The 18,133-nt window shown below is 41.9% G+C and overlaps 1 protein-coding gene across 5 annotated transcripts in view; it reads left to right on the top strand.

Annotated features, from left to right (window-relative positions):
* Positions 1-17,738, top strand: part of gapvd1 (GTPase activating protein and VPS9 domains 1) — a 31,572-nt gene extending 13,834 nt beyond the window's left edge. Inside the window, exons 8-29 of one of the 5 annotated variants that reach the window (XM_085293815.1) lie at positions 101-181; positions 2,979-3,136; positions 3,412-3,538; positions 3,822-3,947; positions 4,063-4,236; positions 6,665-6,802; positions 8,025-8,159; positions 8,786-8,905; positions 9,528-9,605; positions 10,371-10,717; positions 10,814-10,901; positions 11,663-11,695; positions 12,323-12,391; positions 12,493-12,621; positions 12,726-12,852; positions 12,962-13,074; positions 13,693-13,852; positions 13,982-14,169; positions 14,414-14,627; positions 15,168-15,240; positions 15,353-15,550; positions 15,889-17,738. In XM_085293815.1, coding sequence (XP_085149941.1) covers positions 101-181; positions 2,979-3,136; positions 3,412-3,538; positions 3,822-3,947; positions 4,063-4,236; positions 6,665-6,802; positions 8,025-8,159; positions 8,786-8,905; positions 9,528-9,605; positions 10,371-10,717; positions 10,814-10,901; positions 11,663-11,695; positions 12,323-12,391; positions 12,493-12,621; positions 12,726-12,852; positions 12,962-13,074; positions 13,693-13,852; positions 13,982-14,169; positions 14,414-14,627; positions 15,168-15,240; positions 15,353-15,550; positions 15,889-16,029 — 3,017 coding nt within the window. In that variant the 3' untranslated portion in view covers positions 16,030-17,738. Of the gene's footprint in view, positions 1-100; positions 182-485; positions 510-2,978; positions 3,137-3,411; positions 3,539-3,821; positions 3,948-4,062; positions 4,237-6,664; positions 6,803-8,024; positions 8,160-8,785; positions 8,906-9,527; positions 9,606-10,370; positions 10,718-10,813; positions 10,902-11,662; positions 11,696-12,322; positions 12,392-12,492; positions 12,622-12,725; positions 12,853-12,961; positions 13,075-13,692; positions 13,853-13,981; positions 14,170-14,413; positions 14,628-15,167; positions 15,241-15,352; positions 15,551-15,888 lie in introns of all 5 variants that reach the window. The other 4 variants (XM_085293811.1, XM_085293813.1, XM_085293812.1 and 1 more) reach the window with 4 other exon arrangements.
* The last annotated feature ends 395 nt before the right edge of the window (positions 17,739-18,133 follow it).

Here is an 18,133-nt window from a genome sequence, read left to right as displayed (position 1 = left end):
ACTACTTGGACTACTTTGAATTCTCAGATACTTTGTATTCTGTCTCCAACTCCCTACCTTGTCCTTTTCCTTTCCTCCTGTGCTGCCAATGAATGACCAGGACAACACTTAGCTGCTATAACATCCTGGGACCCCACAACCACCACCCTGTCTGCACACATTCCATTAGTAACCCCTTTTGGTGGGTAGCCTGTCAGTCGTGTTAGTGGACGAGAACCTAACCCTCATATCTGTGGCTTCTCTCAGCTTTATGTTAGATGACACTCATAAGACGTTGGTTCACGCTCCAAGCTGCACAGAAACCACGCTGCCGCACAACTTGTTACCTAGCACTGCTGTTGTCGTTGTGCTCTCAACATGCCTGCTTTGCCCTTCACAGTGCTTTGGCTGATTATTAGAGCTAAGATGTTATTCCACTCATTTTGTTTTATACGTTTTTTATTTTTGTTTTCTTCCCCCCCCTGTTTCTTTGCTTCCTTAATCAGCGGAATATGGCTATTCATTACCAGGTAGAGTGGGGAAAATCTATCTTTCACCTTTTTCCCTTCTGGTTTATACCTCAGCTGGACTAAGCTAAAGAAGAAACTATTACAGTTAAGGATGGTCATGGTGACGAATTTCATAGTCGGCTAAATAACAAATAAAATTAGGCTAACCAACCAGTATGACTTAGAAACACTCAGATATCAAGTTAAATTTGAAGACCGTTTAATGGACAGTGCCAAAAAGTGTCTAAGAAAGACATTTGAGTTTAATCACATTCTTCAACAATGACTCAAGTGTGGTACCTCACATCACGTATTATCATGCATTATTCTATAATTTGTGAAAAAAGGTTAAAATCTAAAATACCAAGAATAAATCATCTATTTATTTTCTTCCTCTTATCCGGGTGGTGAGAACCTCTATGACGATGTCAGGATTGCAGCTCCCCCTGGTGGAAGATGGCTGCATAACATTTAGGCCACAATGTATTGAGCATCAGTTGAACTGTTAACAATTAAACGACTAGTATGTCTGGTACTGACTCATGATAATAGTAATGATTAGCTATCTAGTCACGCACACCCTTAATTACAATGTCTTCTTATAATCTCATACTTTGATGCCATAGTTGGTTTCTCACACAGGTGAAATTAATTGTATTAATTAGGGCTTAGCTTGATTATATTGGCTCCTTGAAACTTTTGCCAGCATTTGTTTCTCCTGTTTCAATTTGATTTTGCTTTTATGGGAGAATTATTGATAAAAACACTTGTTTTGCAAAGACAAATGCAATCCAGGGTGAATGCCATATGGCCTAATATCTTTCATTTGTGTGTAATGTTGTTTGGAAAATTCCATTGAGATGGAATATCAGGTGTCAATAGTTACTGTAGAATCTTAAATCTATTTTAAGGCCTGTGCTCGTTTCCAGTGCATGAACTAAAGAATATATGCATGACGTTATAGTTACTAAAAACTAAAAAGCAGGTAAAATATGTTAGACCCTTCGTTTTCTTTTTACGTGTGTATATCAAGTGCTACTCTGTGCTACAGTGCATTCGGCCTGCTATTTTTAAACCGTGAAAAGCAGGTAATTTGGTATTTGAATATACATAGTGCACTGTGTTTCAGTGTTGGTAATTTTAAATTAAAACAGTGAGTTTGTTAGTTTTGGAGATTGTTGCATGTTAATAAGTTGGACGATTTTTTTCCAACTGGACAATATGAGTCTAACAACTTGGGTGGATGTGTGTGAGCAGAGTAGCTCTAATTGAATAAACAAAAAGGCGGCGGCGAACCTATTATACCAACTTGTGAAACGTGGCCTTTGGGGCAGGTTGTAGACTCTGCTGTACTTGTAGAGACCATAAAAACCAGATCTTCATGACTCTCAAAGTCATGCTGATGAGAATGAATGTCGGTATCTGCATATAAAAGATTTACATAACCATCATGACTTCAACCATCAGTTTGCAAAGACCTGTCTTGGAGGCTGAAGCTTTTAAGAACGATGAACGATAACACCGAGAAACACTGCATGCTTATGTGATCTCGACATGCCAGTTTCAAGTTAGCCACATCACAAAGCATGGCTTTCTTCATCCTTCTTACCAAAATTTTGAACTATAGTAAGACATAAAAATAGCCACAGAGTCTATGAACTAAAGTCATGGATCAACAATGGGACGTGAACGATGCCACATTAATTACAAAATACTGCCGCCACTCTGTTATGAACCTGTGGCAGAATGAGAAATGATACAAATATAAAATAGCTTTCAACTCTAAAGTAATGTGAAACAGCAAATTATGGGCTCAATGGTGCAATTCTTTAACTTGCACTATCGGCAGATACGACCTTAATTTATTTACACCCTTGCACATAATCGGACACACCATTTATTAACATGTGAGCCATCAGCAAAAGATACACTCTCAGGAAGTTCTTGAAATGTTTTTCTTCGACATGTCTGAATAAGATTGTTGTGTAACAAGTTTGTGCCACACTCTCTTAGCAGTAGAGCTGTCGACATAATTAAACAGTACCACAGTATTTTTTATTTTTATTTTTTGGAGTGGCATGATGAGCTAAGCCTTCATATAAAACTCACATCTGTCCGTATCTTAACATCTTAATCAGTAAACTGCTGAATATATTAAAGTAATATTTCTGATTTGTAAAGGATAACTTCATACATAATCAGCACTAACCTTGTTTTTTGTAGCAAATTACTGTCACACGTGAGATAAACTAATCTTATATGTCACATGGGTGTGTAGCTACCTGCAGATGACTATGACGCTGAGCTCAGCTTACATAGAACTCTGAGTCTGCTTTCCAGCTCCTGCCTGCTGCTGTTCATTTTCACACATGCTCTTTGGTTGATGTTGTTTTTGTTTAAAAACAGATTCCTTATTTGTGACTATAAAAGGGGAAAAAAAGGTAAAAATAACACAGTTCCCTTTCCTGTTTCCTTCAACCCACCAACCAGCATCTGCTCGAAGCCGGAGCCGTTCCAACATAGCCCAGGAGGGGGAGGCAGAGGCCAGCTCCCAAGAGTCCCTACAGGAGCTGGTACCAGAGGAGGTGCTGGTAATTTCATTGGGAACTGGTCCTCAGACTGTCCCTGGGATGATGTCAGAGAATGAGGTAATGTGACTTGATGCAATAAATTCAGTTGAATATATTTTTTTTCCTGTCAGTAAAGGGAAGTATGGTTACCTAGAGAATGTTTCTTCCAGTTTCCTGTTACTTTTGTGTTCTTGCAGTGTTACGCAAGATACCACAGATCTCACAGAAAACAAACTCCCTTATCTAAATATGACCTTCTGCTTTTACTCAGAATACCTCTAGGAAAAAAGAGCAGTATTAGCCCAAGTTTACAGCTGATCTTAAGTAATATTGTTGCATATGCTACCCTCTAGGTTTTGAATCAGATGGCTGATGGGGCCCAGGTGGATGGCCATGCTGATGACACTAAGCTGCATGGAAAACCAGACAAAACATTGCGCTTCTCTCTGTGCAGTGACAACTTGGAAGGAATCTCAGAGGGTCAGTCTGGAATGCCATGACGTGACATATGTTGTAGCTATGTTTTCCTTCTAAATTTTAAAATATGAAGGATTTCTGAAAGAGATTTTCATGAGAGTTTCATGTTTAGATTTGGAGAAAAGCACTTTTCCCCAGGTTAAAAAAATGTATACTGTAGCAAAACAACATAAGTGGTCTGGGCTAAAATATGCTGTACTTTAGTTTACTGAACTGCTGACTGAGTGACCTGTTGACCTTGCATGTCTTCACTTTCTAAAATGTATGTATTTATTCTTAACTTTAGGCCCTTCAAATCGTTCTAATTCTGTGTCATCTCTGGACCTGGAGGGAGAGTCTGTTTCTGAGCTGGGAGCTGGCCCGTCAGGGAGCAACGGGGTAGAGGCCCTGCAGCTTTTGGAGCATGAACAGGGTATGCATGTGTGTTTCTGAATGTATAGTTTAGTTGTAGAGGTTTAGAGGATTTTAGATACAGCAGTCCTCTATAAACAGACAAAGCGTCTGACAGCACCTTATCTTTATTTCAGCCACGACACAGGACAACCTCGATGACAAACTACGCAAATTTGAAATCAGAGACATGATGGGTCTGACAGATGACCGGGACATCTCCGAGACGGTCAGCGAAACCTGGAGCACCGACGTGCTCGGCAGTGACTTTGACCCCAATATGGACGAAGATCGGCTACAAGAAATAGCAGGTGGGTCGACGATTTGGGTCGCGTATTTGTAGACATTCATTGATCAGTAGGCAAATGAACGGGCGTACAGATCCCATGCGATCACTGCATATTTTATCAGAACCAGTCATGAATTGCTTACCACAGGGACTTTGTTTACGAAGTTGATTCAGGGACATGTCATTACTTTGTGGGTTTGGGTGAAATAGCATCAAATAGAAAAAATCTTTTAGTCAGTTCAGTTTCTGCAAAGATATTGCTCATTTTAGTCTGTAAGAGCCATAAATAATTATTTTGTTAGTCAAATATACTGAAGGGTGGAAATATAGGTCCCCAGTGAGAACTGTTTTTAAACTAAAGGAAAGGAATTTGATCTTTTTGTGTTTCAGATTTACAGATTTATGGAAACGGCTAAATAATAGTTGGTGTTGATAATCCTTTATCCTGAATCTATATTAAAATATAGGATATTGATATAGAGCATGATATTCTTTCACTGTACTGCAACCAACTCATGGATTTTATTGATTGTGCTGTTGTCCTTTAATTCTTTGCCTGGCAGGGAGAAGGAAGTAAAAAATAAATGAAGATGAAGTTAATACAAAAACAGTGGTTGATAAGTACATGTGTTATTATAGTATGCTAATACGTAGGATGATTCAGTTTCTGCACTTTGTTGAGCCAAAAGTGTGACAGAGAAAGATGGGTTGGGAAAAAAAAATCAGGTTAATGTAATTTTAAACCAGCTGTGGAGATAATATTTGAGTCTTCTTCCTATTCAGCCCCTCATCTTCCTGTCTTCTTTCTCTCGGTCTTTTCTGTTCACATCCTTCCCCTGCCCATTTCTCTCGCTCTCTTTCTCTCTGTCTCTGACATTCACTCAGTCCCTGCAGTCTTATTGACCTTGGTTCCTTCTCATTTGCATCCACCATTTTTCATTCTTCGGAATATGGCGTTGGGGGACTTTTCCATCATTAAGTGAATTTACAGCGATTTCCTTATGTGTTTTCTCCGAGGGATTGGGTTATGAGATGCACATTAAATATCCATTAATACCTCATTATCCCACTGATAAGATTACCATGATAATGAGGCAGAAATTCTAATTGTTTCACTTCTTGTTGTGCCACTCATTTAATCATCCACCTGAAAGACAAGTACTCTGCGCCCCTACCTTGAAGACTGTAAACACGGACAGCGGGGTAGAGCTCTCCCACTGCCAATGAAAGCCCTGCCCCCGCCAACAGCAGCACACACTGTTGCCTGGGTGCTGGCACGCATGTAAGCTCATGCCACGCGTGTGCCACGAAGTGGAAGCATTTCGTACCAGGGGCACAGCTACCACAGGTTGACTTTCTGGTCATGAGCCTTGGACGCCCACTCCCACTCACACCTGCTAGCTCTTTTCCCTCGCCTCTGCATTCTTCCGCCTTGTTAAGCCACGGCTTCTCAAGCGGAGATGGAGGGGGAAGCTGTGCTGAGGAGTTTGCAGGAGTGTAGACAAAGCAGTAATTTGGTTGTGAATAATGCTAGGCTTAATCAACTGCTCAAAGTCATGGCCCCAGAGGCCAGGGCTGGGTGAGATATTACTATTAACCCCTGACCTTTGGCAGAGTGGTGCAGGTGCCTGTGGGTCCCAGCATGGAATGCATGTGACCTCTCTGTGTGCAAAGCTCACTGCTTCTGAACCCCCTTCTGCGAGTGAGTGGTTTATCTAGTATTTTTGCTTATCTCTGGCCTTTTTGCTGTTGTTTGAAAGTCAGACCTGAAGATTTGTTTATTTATTTTTATTGAATGTTTACACATCAAATCAGTACATTAACGACGGAGAGAAATTTGCCTCAAAAGCGCTGCAGATGCATACGATATGATCCACAAGGATAAAGCGATCTGAATACATACTGATCATTTCCACACAATTTATTAAGTTCCGTTCACGAATCTGATAATTTTACCTTTATAAGCATTTTTGTGCGTACACATGTCTAAAACTACACACAACTTCTCTCTCGCTCGCTCACATAACCTTTAATACATGTGGACGAATTGCCTCGTACGCACAGATCACGTCACATCGCATGCCGACGTGGGGTTTTGAGACAAATTTAACGCGACCATTTTCGCACAATTCCACAAATGTAAGCTGCGTTCAGTTCCAGTGTAAAACTGGGACATCTGGGCTTTAAATTACACACAAATCACTGCACACATTTGCAAATCTCAGTATATGCTTGTGGATCATATTGTATCATATCGATCATATCCTCTGCAACCCTTTTGAGGCAAATTTCTCTCCATAACGAACTGTCATGGAGTGAATATAGATACAATTATTTCATGAACTCGTCGACTTAATAGCACTGACAAGTAAGTCATTCATCATGCCAAATACACTTTCCCACTCCCGAAGGGGTTAACTCTTTGTCTTTTTCTCTTTCTCTGTTCTCAGGGGCAGCTGCGGAAAATATGCTCGGCAGCTTGCTGTGTCTTCCTGGCACGGGTTCAGTTCTGCTGGACCCCTATGGTTCCACCATCTCAGAGACCACAAGCGAGGCCTGGAGTGTAGAGGTCCTGCCTAGTGACTCAGGTGGGGGAAGCCAGGGTTTATTCTGCTGTTCCAGTGTCCTTTTGTTTTCACACTCATCCTCATTGGGTATTGTCTTATAGGTCTCAGGTGTGCGTTTGCATTCACATGTGTGCTTATTTATGCATGCAGTATATTTATGTTTCTTCCATATAGTAAGGAAGGGTGGGGGGAAGGGACACCAGGTGTGGTTGCACTGCATTCATACCAAAAAATGTGCACGTGCATCTGTCATCATATTTGTATGCACTTGCTTGTCTTTCAGGGCAGATCTGCCAGTGCCAGTAAAAGGCAGCTTAGGGTTTCCTTAGAGGGACCACCAGGTGTGTTTGCACCTGTGGTTGAGCAGTGGGGAGGGAAGCGCAAGGACAGCAGCTGTCCTCAGTCAGCTTACATGGTGTCAGTTCTTTATCTGGCTCCGACTTGCACGATACTGCTCTGAAACTGGTTTGTGCATTTTTGTTGTGTGTTTGTGTGTCACTAATCAGTCAAAGCATCATTAACATTGTTACGGTGTCTTTGCAAGGCAAATGCATTATTACGAGTTGCAGATTATATTTAGTCCGTTCTTGCAAATTGAACATTTAGACCAAACCTTTTGTTAATGGGAGATTACGTGCTTGAGTCCCTCTATTGAAAACCAGCGTTTTGTGAAAATCAGTCGAGAGCTTTATTAACAGTGTTTCTTCAAAAAGCTTGGGCCTTATGTTAATTGAAGTAGTACACCATTTCAATATGTGCTGTGCAGAAATGACATGCATGAGTGCCTTGATTGCTTTTTTTTTTTTTTTTTTTTTTTTTTTGGTTACGTTTGCCGCCCCTGTTGTTCTCTGTAATGGCGTGATCGGAGGCGTGCTTCAAGTAGAGCGCTTGTTTCATGGCTGGGCAGCAGAAAACTACACTCCGAAGAGCACTTCAACAACACATTATTACTAACGAGCATGCAAATGAGTACCGCTAGTAGTGTGGAGCCTCAGGGTTCGACCCAACTGCTCCGTTGGGTAGCCACAGAATTGGCTATACTAGCTTTATTGTTTGGATTGGCAGTTATAAGACATGATCATGTATGCTTTATTTGTTTTTTTTTGTTGTTGTTTTCTTTTTCCATGTGTACAAAAGAAGGTAGTGCAAAATACTATCATCACAGCAATCTTCCTTGAGTAAGTTCAGATTCTTGTGGCCATTTTCATAAGAGAGATTTTTTTCCCTGTTTTTTCATGTGCAGAAGCCGCAGACCTGAAGCAGGAGGAGCGTCTGCAGGAGCTGGAGAGCTGCTCTGGGGTCGGCAGCACCTCAGATGACACAGAGGTCAGAGAAGTCAGCTCGAGACCCAGCACACCGGGCCTCAGTGTCGTCTCAGGTATAAACACCTTGTCTTAAATCTACTTTATTGGCTTCTGTTTACTATGAAAGATCTCATTCTGTTTTTGCCTCATTTTGTTATGTTTCTCTACTGGAATGTCGTTGCTAAATTCAGGTTAGATAAAACCATTCACACTCTCCTTGCTGGTGTGGAAAGAGTGGTCATGTTGTTAGGAGGGTCCTTACCAGCATAGTGGGGTCCAAGTGAATTTTTCTGTATGACGCAGAGGTTAATGTTCATTGCCTTGTCCATGGGCTCAGGTGCACGTGTTATGTTGACGTGCATGAAGTAGTATCCTAGATTAAGAAGCCAGCGGTGACGTTCCTGGTTCAGCTCACAGGAAAACGTCCCACGGGATCCAGCCGATGGATAGTATGCGTCTGATGATCACTCTTATCTGTGTCTTTCCCATAACCCACGGGGAGCTTACGCTACCAATTTAGAGGTCCCAGTGGGTTCCCGGCTGAGAGAGACCATACAGCATAGTCTAAAGAGAAAAATATCCTCTTTTGTTTTAGAACCATTGCACTTGCAGTTTTGCCCAAAACCTTGTTTCATAGGTGATATTGAGTTGTTTTTGTCCTAAATGTCAAAACACCTGTTTTGTGTGGGGGGTGCCACAGGTATCAGTGCAACGTCAGAAGATATCCCCAACAAGATTGAGGATCTGAGGTCAGAGTGCAGCTCGGACTTTGGAGGGAAGGACTCTGTGACCAGTCCAGATGGGGAGGAGTCAGGCCACGGTAGGAGTGTGTCACATCCCCACTAGGATGGCCAAACCATCAGTCTAGAGTCTGTCTGGTCACCATCTATCCCTGTCACTTTTACAGCTGTCACCAAAGTAAATCACAGTTTTGCTCCCTAAAACCATAAATATGACTTGAGGTTATATCGAAGGGTTGCATGCTCTTTGCTGGGGGGCCGACTTTGGAGACCACGGTACAGAATAAACCAGCACTTCATAATATACTGGCCCAACCAATACAACCCGCTCTGTAGCTTTGCAACATGTGAAAGTGCAGAGAGGAGCGCCCTAATATTTTCACCTTATCACATCAGGAACATTTTGTTGCAGGTCATTTAGGATATGTTGAGTGGAGATAAAACTAACAATTCCATCCGAGCCAGAGGCTGGGTCACGGCCTGTAGCCTGCCATACCACACTGAAGTAAGATGGCAGTAGACTGCTGACATATTGCTCCAATTTCACTTACTTTTTTGAAATATGGAGGCATTGGACGTACTGGGCTGGCCCACTTGAGATTAAATTGGCCTATTTAAAAAATGAATATTGGTGTGCATTGTAATTTCAGCGGCTCTGTAATGAATAGTCTTCTATATCTTTGTTGTTTTTTTTCTTTTCAGGAGCACACCATCTGACATCTCCACCATCACAGGTTGATTCCTTGCTGGCCATGTTTGATCCCCTTTCCACCGCCGAAGGTAATTTGCACTCCCAGAATGCTCTACAGCCAATGAGAGCTAAAAATGAGTATCATTAAATCCCTGCCATAATGTCATGGAATCGCAGAACAGCTTGAGCTGTGCAAAATTTACTCCAACCCCCAATTACTGGACATATTACTGTAAGTGCAAGTGAAATATCTCTTCATTGGCATCATTTAGAATCTCAAATTATTCTCAGCAGTCTTTGTTCTGGCTTCTGTGCATTTTGTTTGTAGTGCAGGTGGAAATGTTTGAGAGAAGTGTGTGTGTGCGTGTGTGTGTCTGTGGGGCAAGGTGAAGGGATGACAGGTTGAGAGACCTCACCCCAGGCTCTTTGGCACTGTCCCCTTGTCCCACTGTGCTCATGGCACGAGGCTGCCATTGGAAGCTTTTCAGGAGAGCGTCTACCCTTGGAACAGGTGGCCTACACCTAGGGCTCATCTCCCACCTACATCTCTCTTTAGCAGTCCCCCCACATTTTTGTTTCTCGTGAATGTTATGTTTAGGGACTGCTCTTTAGAAGCAGGTGAGCTTTTATGGTACAGAGCAGCAATTTTTGCCCTCATAAATTGATTTGAGTTTTATTAGTATATTTAGGGCTATAAATAAAGATCCACAAATGCACTTGGAGGGAAAGAAAAGAGTGCAGTAAGCTGTTAAGTGGGTAACTTAAAGCTCAAAGAAAATATAATCAAAACTAGGGCTTCTTGAATATTTTCTCAGTGCTTTTTTTTTTTTTTCTCCCTTGCCTTATTACCTCAGGCTCCTCCACGGGAACAATAGTGAGGCCAAAAGTGCACTATGCCAGGCCCCCTCACCCCCCTCCCGATCCTCCCATCCCTGAAGCCAGTGCCCTGGGGCAGGAGACTCGCCACTCTCTTTTCACACCCCACTGCTTGGCCCAGTCCGAGCTGGAACACACCAAGCAGCGCCACTCGTTCCCTGACAGGCTGGTCCGCAGCCGCAGCTCTGACATCGTGTGCCCAGGTCGCCGGCCCACGAGTGACCCCGGCCTTAACCGGCGGGTAGCAGTCGAAGAGCGCGACCCTGCCGGGGCTTTCGCCTTGGGTCCATCCTCATCCCCCAGCAAGGACTCCCTGAAAGGAGAGGTAACGAGCTGTTGTGTAGTTGGGCTGCTTTCATAGTCGGCTTTCAATAAACCACCTGCTAATGTTTGATTATAATGTGCTAATTTACATTTAAAGGTTGAGGACAGAAAAGACAGCGACGATGAGAAATCTGATCGCAACAGGCCGTGGTGGAAGAAACGTTTTGTGCCAGCCATTCCCAAAGGTAAGGAAACGGGTTACTTGCAAGTCTTTCCCTGTGCCGAGAAATGAACTTGTGATCAGTGTGATTGCAGTGTGCCTTTTATATGTTTTGTGGTTGGGGGGGGGGAAGAAAACATTCTCTTAATCACAACGGACAGGAAATATCACACTTTAAAGAGCAGAGCAAAAAGCAATTTATAAAGTGAGAAAGAGACTGATGATCCATGTTGTCCACTCCATTGCTGATGTTCCAGTTGGAAAATGATGTTTCTTGTTGTTTGAAGTTGCTCTAGAGACGTGTCCAGTCCTTTTTCTCTCAGGTCTCACTAGCTGCAGATTTATATAGACTTTTCAAAGCTAATCAGTCATCAGAGGAGCTTTAGCTGTGTAGATTGTATGGCTGTAGCCCTCCCAGCAGTGCTGTCAGCCAGCGGCTAATGGTCATTAGATAGACCTCTCTGTCATCAGCGCTGATAGATGACACATCTCTTGTTGGAGTTCTACTCAACAACCATCTCTCATACATCTGTCTGGGAAATAATGAGCTGTGCCTTCACAGAATTAGTGCTTATTACTCTTTAAGATAATGGTACTTCTAAAGTAAACATTGGATTGATATTCATAAAATGCAGGACTGGAAAAAGTCAAGGGCTTTGACGTCTAAACCGCCACCTCTGTAAACGCCATTGTGTTTGTCCTGCTGCTCTGCATGGTGATTCAGTCGTCCCGCAGAGCAGCAGCCTGTGCTTGAAAGGCCAACCCTGTCTGTTGTGTTCCTCACAGTGCTGTATTGGACGGCTGAGAGTGAAGTCCCAGGTAACGCTTCCATGCTGTCATCATCGAGCTAGCTTTACTGCTGGAGCCAGCGGCTGCGTGCCTTGCTGCTTTGTGCTGCCTTAGAACTGTAGAGCTGTGATGTGACACGGTGTAGCCTGAGTTCCCACAGTCGCGTTTCTCATCGACACCCGATTTTCTGTGTTTCGCTATGTTTTTTTTTTTTTATTCATTCATTCACTCATTTTTTACTCCCTGGCGAAAACAGAATATGAATGTAGATATTTCACCCAAGTTCTCCTGTGTGTGTGTCATCAAATTTTAGCATCTGTAACTCTGCTGTGTTGGTGCCTTTATGTCAATAGAATAAGCGTCAGTAGGGTTATGCACATCCATATACACTACCTCTTTTATAATTAGTTACAGTATGTCTTTGGGATATTCTGCTTTAAGCCAAAGGTCGAATTACCATCAAAATGTTTGCTTTTTCTTTTTAAAAGCATTCACTGGTCTAATACTTTGTAGATGCCATGCATTACACACTAAGATTTTTCATCTCCCATACAAAAACACCAAAGACTTAACAAAAGTGGCTGTCAACAGGCGATTTGTGACCAGGTGAATGGATTGCCACTCTGTTTTAGTTAATCACACGTTTCTGCCCCACAGCTCCAATTGCAGCATTTAGGAAAAGGGACAAACAAGAGAAAGATGAAGTTGTCCACAATATCCCGCAAGGTCAGTCATGGTTTGTTTTCAGTCTTGATTGCTAAGCAGAGATCCACCACTGTGAGTTTAATTTGAATTCAAGCTTCTTTTTTCCTCTTTCACCCTCACAGATGACCCGTTGCTCAGATCGAGCACTCAAGCCCAGGCAGCTGAGGACATCCTGGACAAATACAGGAACATTAAAAGGACCAGCCCGAGTGATGGAGCCACAGCCGGAGCCTCCTATGATGGTGCAGGAGGTCAGAGCAGAGAAAAAAAATCAAAACACCATGCATGCACGAGAGGTAGACCTGCAGGAGACATAATACATTAATATATATTTATGCTTTCTTTACTTTAACAGATCTTTGTGTTGAGGACAATGTGCATGACGCTCAGAGAGAAGACACTTTGCAGAACATTTCTGCAGATGATCTCCCAGACTCAGCCAGCCAGACGGCACAACAGCACGAAACAAAGTTCTCTTTCAGGTCATAATCCAGCACATAGCCAAGCTCTTTTGACACTGACACTTAAATTTTCTTGATGCAGATGATTCATAGATAGGGCTCAATTGATTTTTTTTTTTTCCCCCCACAGTGATGCAAAGAAGAAGTTGAGGTTGGCTTTGTGTTCTGCAGACTCAGTGGCTCTGCCTATCATGGCTCCTGCAACTACTCGAAATGGGCTGCCTGATCACATGGATCCTGAAGGTAAAGGTGCTTGAACACCCAATAGTTAATCTATCTGGTTTCATTTCATTTGATTTTTATTTTACTAAACTGAACATGCTGCCATGCTGGATTTGTATGAATATTTCTACTGAGTACTTAAAAAAACAAACAAACGGATTATGAGGTGGAATTCATTTAAAATTTGTTTAACAAGAAATTAGAGTGTACTAATTTAGAGCAGCACCAAAAGTTTCTACAGTGTAGGTATCTTTGTCACACACTTCCATTGGGAGCGAGGCACATGCCCTTAATGTTGGCAACCATCCATCCTGCTCAGATTGTCCTTAAGCAAGACACCAAATCTGTGCCAACTTCACCTTCTGAAGGTTTGGGGCAAGGTTGAAATATGGGGGATGTTGAAAAGTTCAGTGAAATATGGTCATACGCGTGTGGCCATATAAAATAATCTCAGTTTAATCGAAAATAGGCAAGTGTTCTAACACGTCACTAAGTAAATGCAAGGAAAGGATGTTCTACCAAAACCTGATATCAAATGTTTAATACATTTATAAACTTTAATGTTACTCGTTCTTTGGGGCTTTCATTGACATTATATCTCACTGTTGTCCAATGCACACTGCTGTCTCTTGTTTTCAGAAAACGAGATTGTCTGCTTCTTGAAGATCCAGTTAGCAGAAGCCATCAACCTTCAGGATAAGAACCTGATGGCCCAGATCCAGGAGACCACTCGGTGCGTCAGCCGCTTTGACGCGCGCACCTGCAGGAAGCTGCTCGCTGCCATTGCAGAAGATTACAGGTAAATCTGGAGGGTTTGGAAAGTCACCCTTATTTGTGTGTTTTAATTAGTTTTTTTTTTTTTTTGTAATGAAACGCAGAGCTACAGTGAAAATGATAAAATGCCTGTGTTTCTCTTTGTTTCCTATAGAAAGCGGGCACCGTACATAGCCTATCTAACCAGGTGTCGTCAGGGCCTGCAGACCTCTCAGGCCCATTTGGAGAGGCTCCTCCAGAGGGTGCTAAGAGACAAGGAGGTGGCAAACCGCTACTTCACCACAGTCTGTGTTCGACTTCTCCTCGAGCATATGGAGTCTAAGATGCTCGATTTCATTAAAGGTATTTCAATGTTTTCACATTTAGTTGAACTGAATTCTTTCTTTGCTTAGTCCTCCACATTAGAGATTCCTGCTAGTGTGACATTACTAAATACTTTACCATTGTTGTTAGTAGAATATTTTAATATTTTTCCAAGTATTTGAAGTGCCTGCAGTCTGTCCACAAACTCGAGCGCAGCACGACGGTTACAGATACTAATGTCATTTATTGAAGATGCGAGGCTTAAATCACTTTCTCTCTCCAGCGTTCCAGGGGTGCACAGCAGCCGACGACAAGACAGCAGCAGTGGAGGATTTTCTGCGCTACTTGTACGGCGCCATGGCCCGTGATGCCATTTGGCAGTATGCAAGCGAGGACCAGCTGCAGGATGCCCAGATGGCTATCGAACGCAGTGTTATGAACCGCATCTTTAAACTGGCCTTCTACCCCAATCAGGATGGAGATATTCTCAGAGACCAGTGAGTAGCACACTGCCAAGCAAAGTGCTTCACTAGGCAGTATTGGATTTCTTTTCTTTTTTTTTTTTTTTTTTTTTAACTGTTAGGAGGATTTAAAACTGAAACTCTAGAGATAGCAGAACTTTTATATCTTGGCCTTTATACAAGTTCACTAAAGGGCTTTTGGCTCGGTGTAAAAATGCCCTGTAAGGATCCTGTGACTAATTTCAAAATTTAAGTAAATATCCCCCATTTACTTGTATGAACATTGCATGTATAAACAGATTGCATTCATATATGTTGGTGGAATCCATGAAAGCAAGTTTTGTAGGTCAACTCCGTTGTATTACGTGACTACATTTAATTCAAGTCTGGCTTTCTGTTTCGATTTACCTTATTAGTATCCTGCTTTTGCTCATCTGTCAAAGCACTTTGTAAACAGTTGTTGCTGTGAAAGTAAGTTGATGTGTGTTATTGTTGGACAGATTGCGTTCTCTCACTGTTGTCTTAAACCCAGGTGTCTTTCTCTCTCTCTCCCCCCCCCCCTCCACACACACACAGGCTTTTCCATGAACATATCCAGCGACTCTCAAAAGTTGTGACAGCAAATCATAAAGCTCTTCAGATCCCAGAGGTATAAATATATATCTATTTTTTAACATATTCTCAGTTACCAAAGAAGGGAGATACTTTAGAGGTACTGGTACTTTAAAAGCTGATGATTTTGAAAAACTTCCTGGTTGTAGGTTTACCTGAAGGAAGCTCCCTGGCCTTCTGCACAGTCCGAGATTAAGAGCATCAATGCATACAAGACGCCACGAGATAAAGTCCAGTGTATACTGCGGATGTGTTCCACCATCATGAATCTCCTCAGTCTGGCCAACGAGGATTCTGTCCCTGGAGCAGACGACTTTGTTCCCGTGCTCGTCTTCGTCCTTATTAGGGTGAGTCTGTTCTTTATTCTTCCCTTTTTATTACCACAATGTAATTTCTTCAACTTTAATTGTAAGAATTTAGATGACTTGTTGACTTTTAAAATTAAAAAATCACCATCATAAAAACTTCTCATAAAAATGAATGCTGTGGCAAAACACCATAACGCCGCTGCTAAGCTGTGTATATTTTTATATGTAAATATGTAAAAAAAAAAAAAAAAAATATATATATATATATATATATATATATATATATATATAAATAAAAATAAATAAATAAATATGATGCTGCATGAGCTTCGTTGAGTGGCTAATGCGAGCCCATCCCCACGTCTCCTCCCCTCCAGGCAAACCCGCCCTGCCTGCTGTCCACCGTTCAGTACATCAATAATTTCTACGCCAGCCGGCTGAGTGGGGAGGAGTGCTATTGGTGGATGCAGTTCACCGCGGCGGTGGAATTCATTAAGACCATCGACGATCGCAAGTGAAGCAGAACAGCCACCTGTATGGGCAGACTGCGGGGGAAGGAGCCGGGAGACTGGGAGACTTCCCAACCAACTGCTCCCTCTGCACAGCTTATAAAACCTGGCCCTCAGCCTGCTCTGTATTTGTATAGCTTGTACATAGCCAGAGACGTTGAGAGATTACAAAATATATATTACTGTACGTATGTGAACAAATCCAGGGTTTGAGCCGTAGTGGGGAAAAAAACAAACAAAAAAAAGGCCTATGGGAAAAATTGGTAACATATTAACTTTGAACCTGATTTGAATTTTTCCTTTTATCTTCTTGTCTTTTCAGTCAGGTTTCCTTTTGGGGTCTGTATTAGGCATTTTATATATACATAATTACAATATGACATTAAATCAACATTATCCTGTATAAAGGGACCAGACTTCCTTGATGTGATCAATTTTTTTTTTCCCCTCCCCGGGGTGAAAGGGAAAGGCTTCCAATTAAATTACAGTATAATGTTCACTAAACCCATTGTGACACAGGAATTTACAGTGAATGATAGTTACCGGTGGGATTTAGTGACTCATAAACACTGAGATCAGTTCACAATTAACCGTACTACTCCCAAGGTTACAGTATCAAAAAAACTAATAGGGCAGCTTATATCATGAACTGTTTACCCCAATGTGCATCGATTTGGACGTAAGGGCCCACATATTTATATGAGATAAAATGTATTTATTTCTGTCATTCTGTTTAATGCTTTGTTAATCTAGTTTTTAACAATGAAAATGCATATCATGCCAATTCAAGATGTCAGAGGCAAGCGATGTTACTGTAGACTTGCTAAAAAATAATGCTTGAGTTCGGAAAGGCACCTTAGCAGTGAGTAGCCCTTAGGTGAGGATGCTGGGTGATTAACAAAGACAGGGTGAGCTCATGCACAGAGCTTTGGTGGCATTTTTTTTTTTAAAAAAAAAAAGGAAAATAGTGCCTTTGATGTGGGGCACGCTGTACAGGTAGTTACTTTTTTTTCTCTAATATATAACCCAACATAAGAACAATCCCCACCCTTAAGTGCATACGTGCACACAAAAACCAAGACACACACGCACTACTCCAACGGGCCAACCATGTCTCATTGAGACATTTTTGTCCAGCCCTCACTGCTGGCATCATAACATTACCGACTGTTGCGTCTCGGTCCCTTTAACGATATCCCCATTTCGGAATTCTAGATCCTACCTCAAAGTTGAAACCAATGAGCCTGATATCTGTCTGTACACAGTAACTGTCCTGCATTGGTTGACACCAGAGTACTGGATCTTTTTTTTTTTTTTTTTTTTTTTTTGTGTGCAGTAGTTGGAAATGGTTGCAAACAGGGAAAGGAATGAAGGAAAAGTTGGATATTGACCTGCTGTGATGCTTGTTGTGGTCGCGTCACCCTTAATTAAGACAAGCCTTTGTTAGTGAACAAAGACATTTTAGTTTCTAATCTTATACCTGAGATGCCACATGTGTCCACATGGGCAGACTAGTGAACAATTGGATATTGGCTCTCTACCTCCTCATTAGTTCAACAAAGGGACTCCTGTTTATGTGCACTTATCCCCCCCTCTTTTTCTTTTTCTTTTCCCAATTTGGTGTGCTGTGATATCCCAGTGTCATTGTATCTTTCCAATTATAGAACAAGCATGTCTTTAATTCTCAAGAAATGACTAAAACTCCTTTTCTCTTGAAATCCTCTGCTTCATTTTTGTATACAGGCGTGCTACATGTATTATAGTTTTAAATAACCTGTTAGTTTTCACGGGAAATGACCTGACAGCACAATACACAGTAGTATAGAAGAGTAAATAATCAACACTATTGTTACTGACTTGCAGTTTATACTGAAGTGGTTGGTGTAGTACGTGAGTGTTTCCTTTTCTTTTCCTCTCTTTTCTTTATTTGTCTAGTGAGCGTGTGAGACGCCTGTGCGATTGGTTGACCCTCTGCCTCCTCTTGCATGAAGTCATTGAATGGTCTGTACACTGTCAATCATTGTAAACTGTTAGAATAGGATCAGTATTTGCCACAGGCCAGTAATTGAACCTGCAAGAGGATGCAAAGTTTCTGTGCCCGTGATACTTGCAT

This window comes from Mchenga conophoros, linkage group LG12, assembly GCF_057382185.1.
Source record: "Mchenga conophoros isolate Kocher_MC1m ecotype Shallow Benthic linkage group LG12, M_conophoros_male_GT1.1, whole genome shotgun sequence".
In the NCBI taxonomy this organism is placed as follows: Eukaryota; Metazoa; Chordata; class Actinopteri; order Cichliformes; family Cichlidae; genus Mchenga; species Mchenga conophoros.
This window is presented reverse-complemented; position numbering and strand designations above follow the sequence as displayed.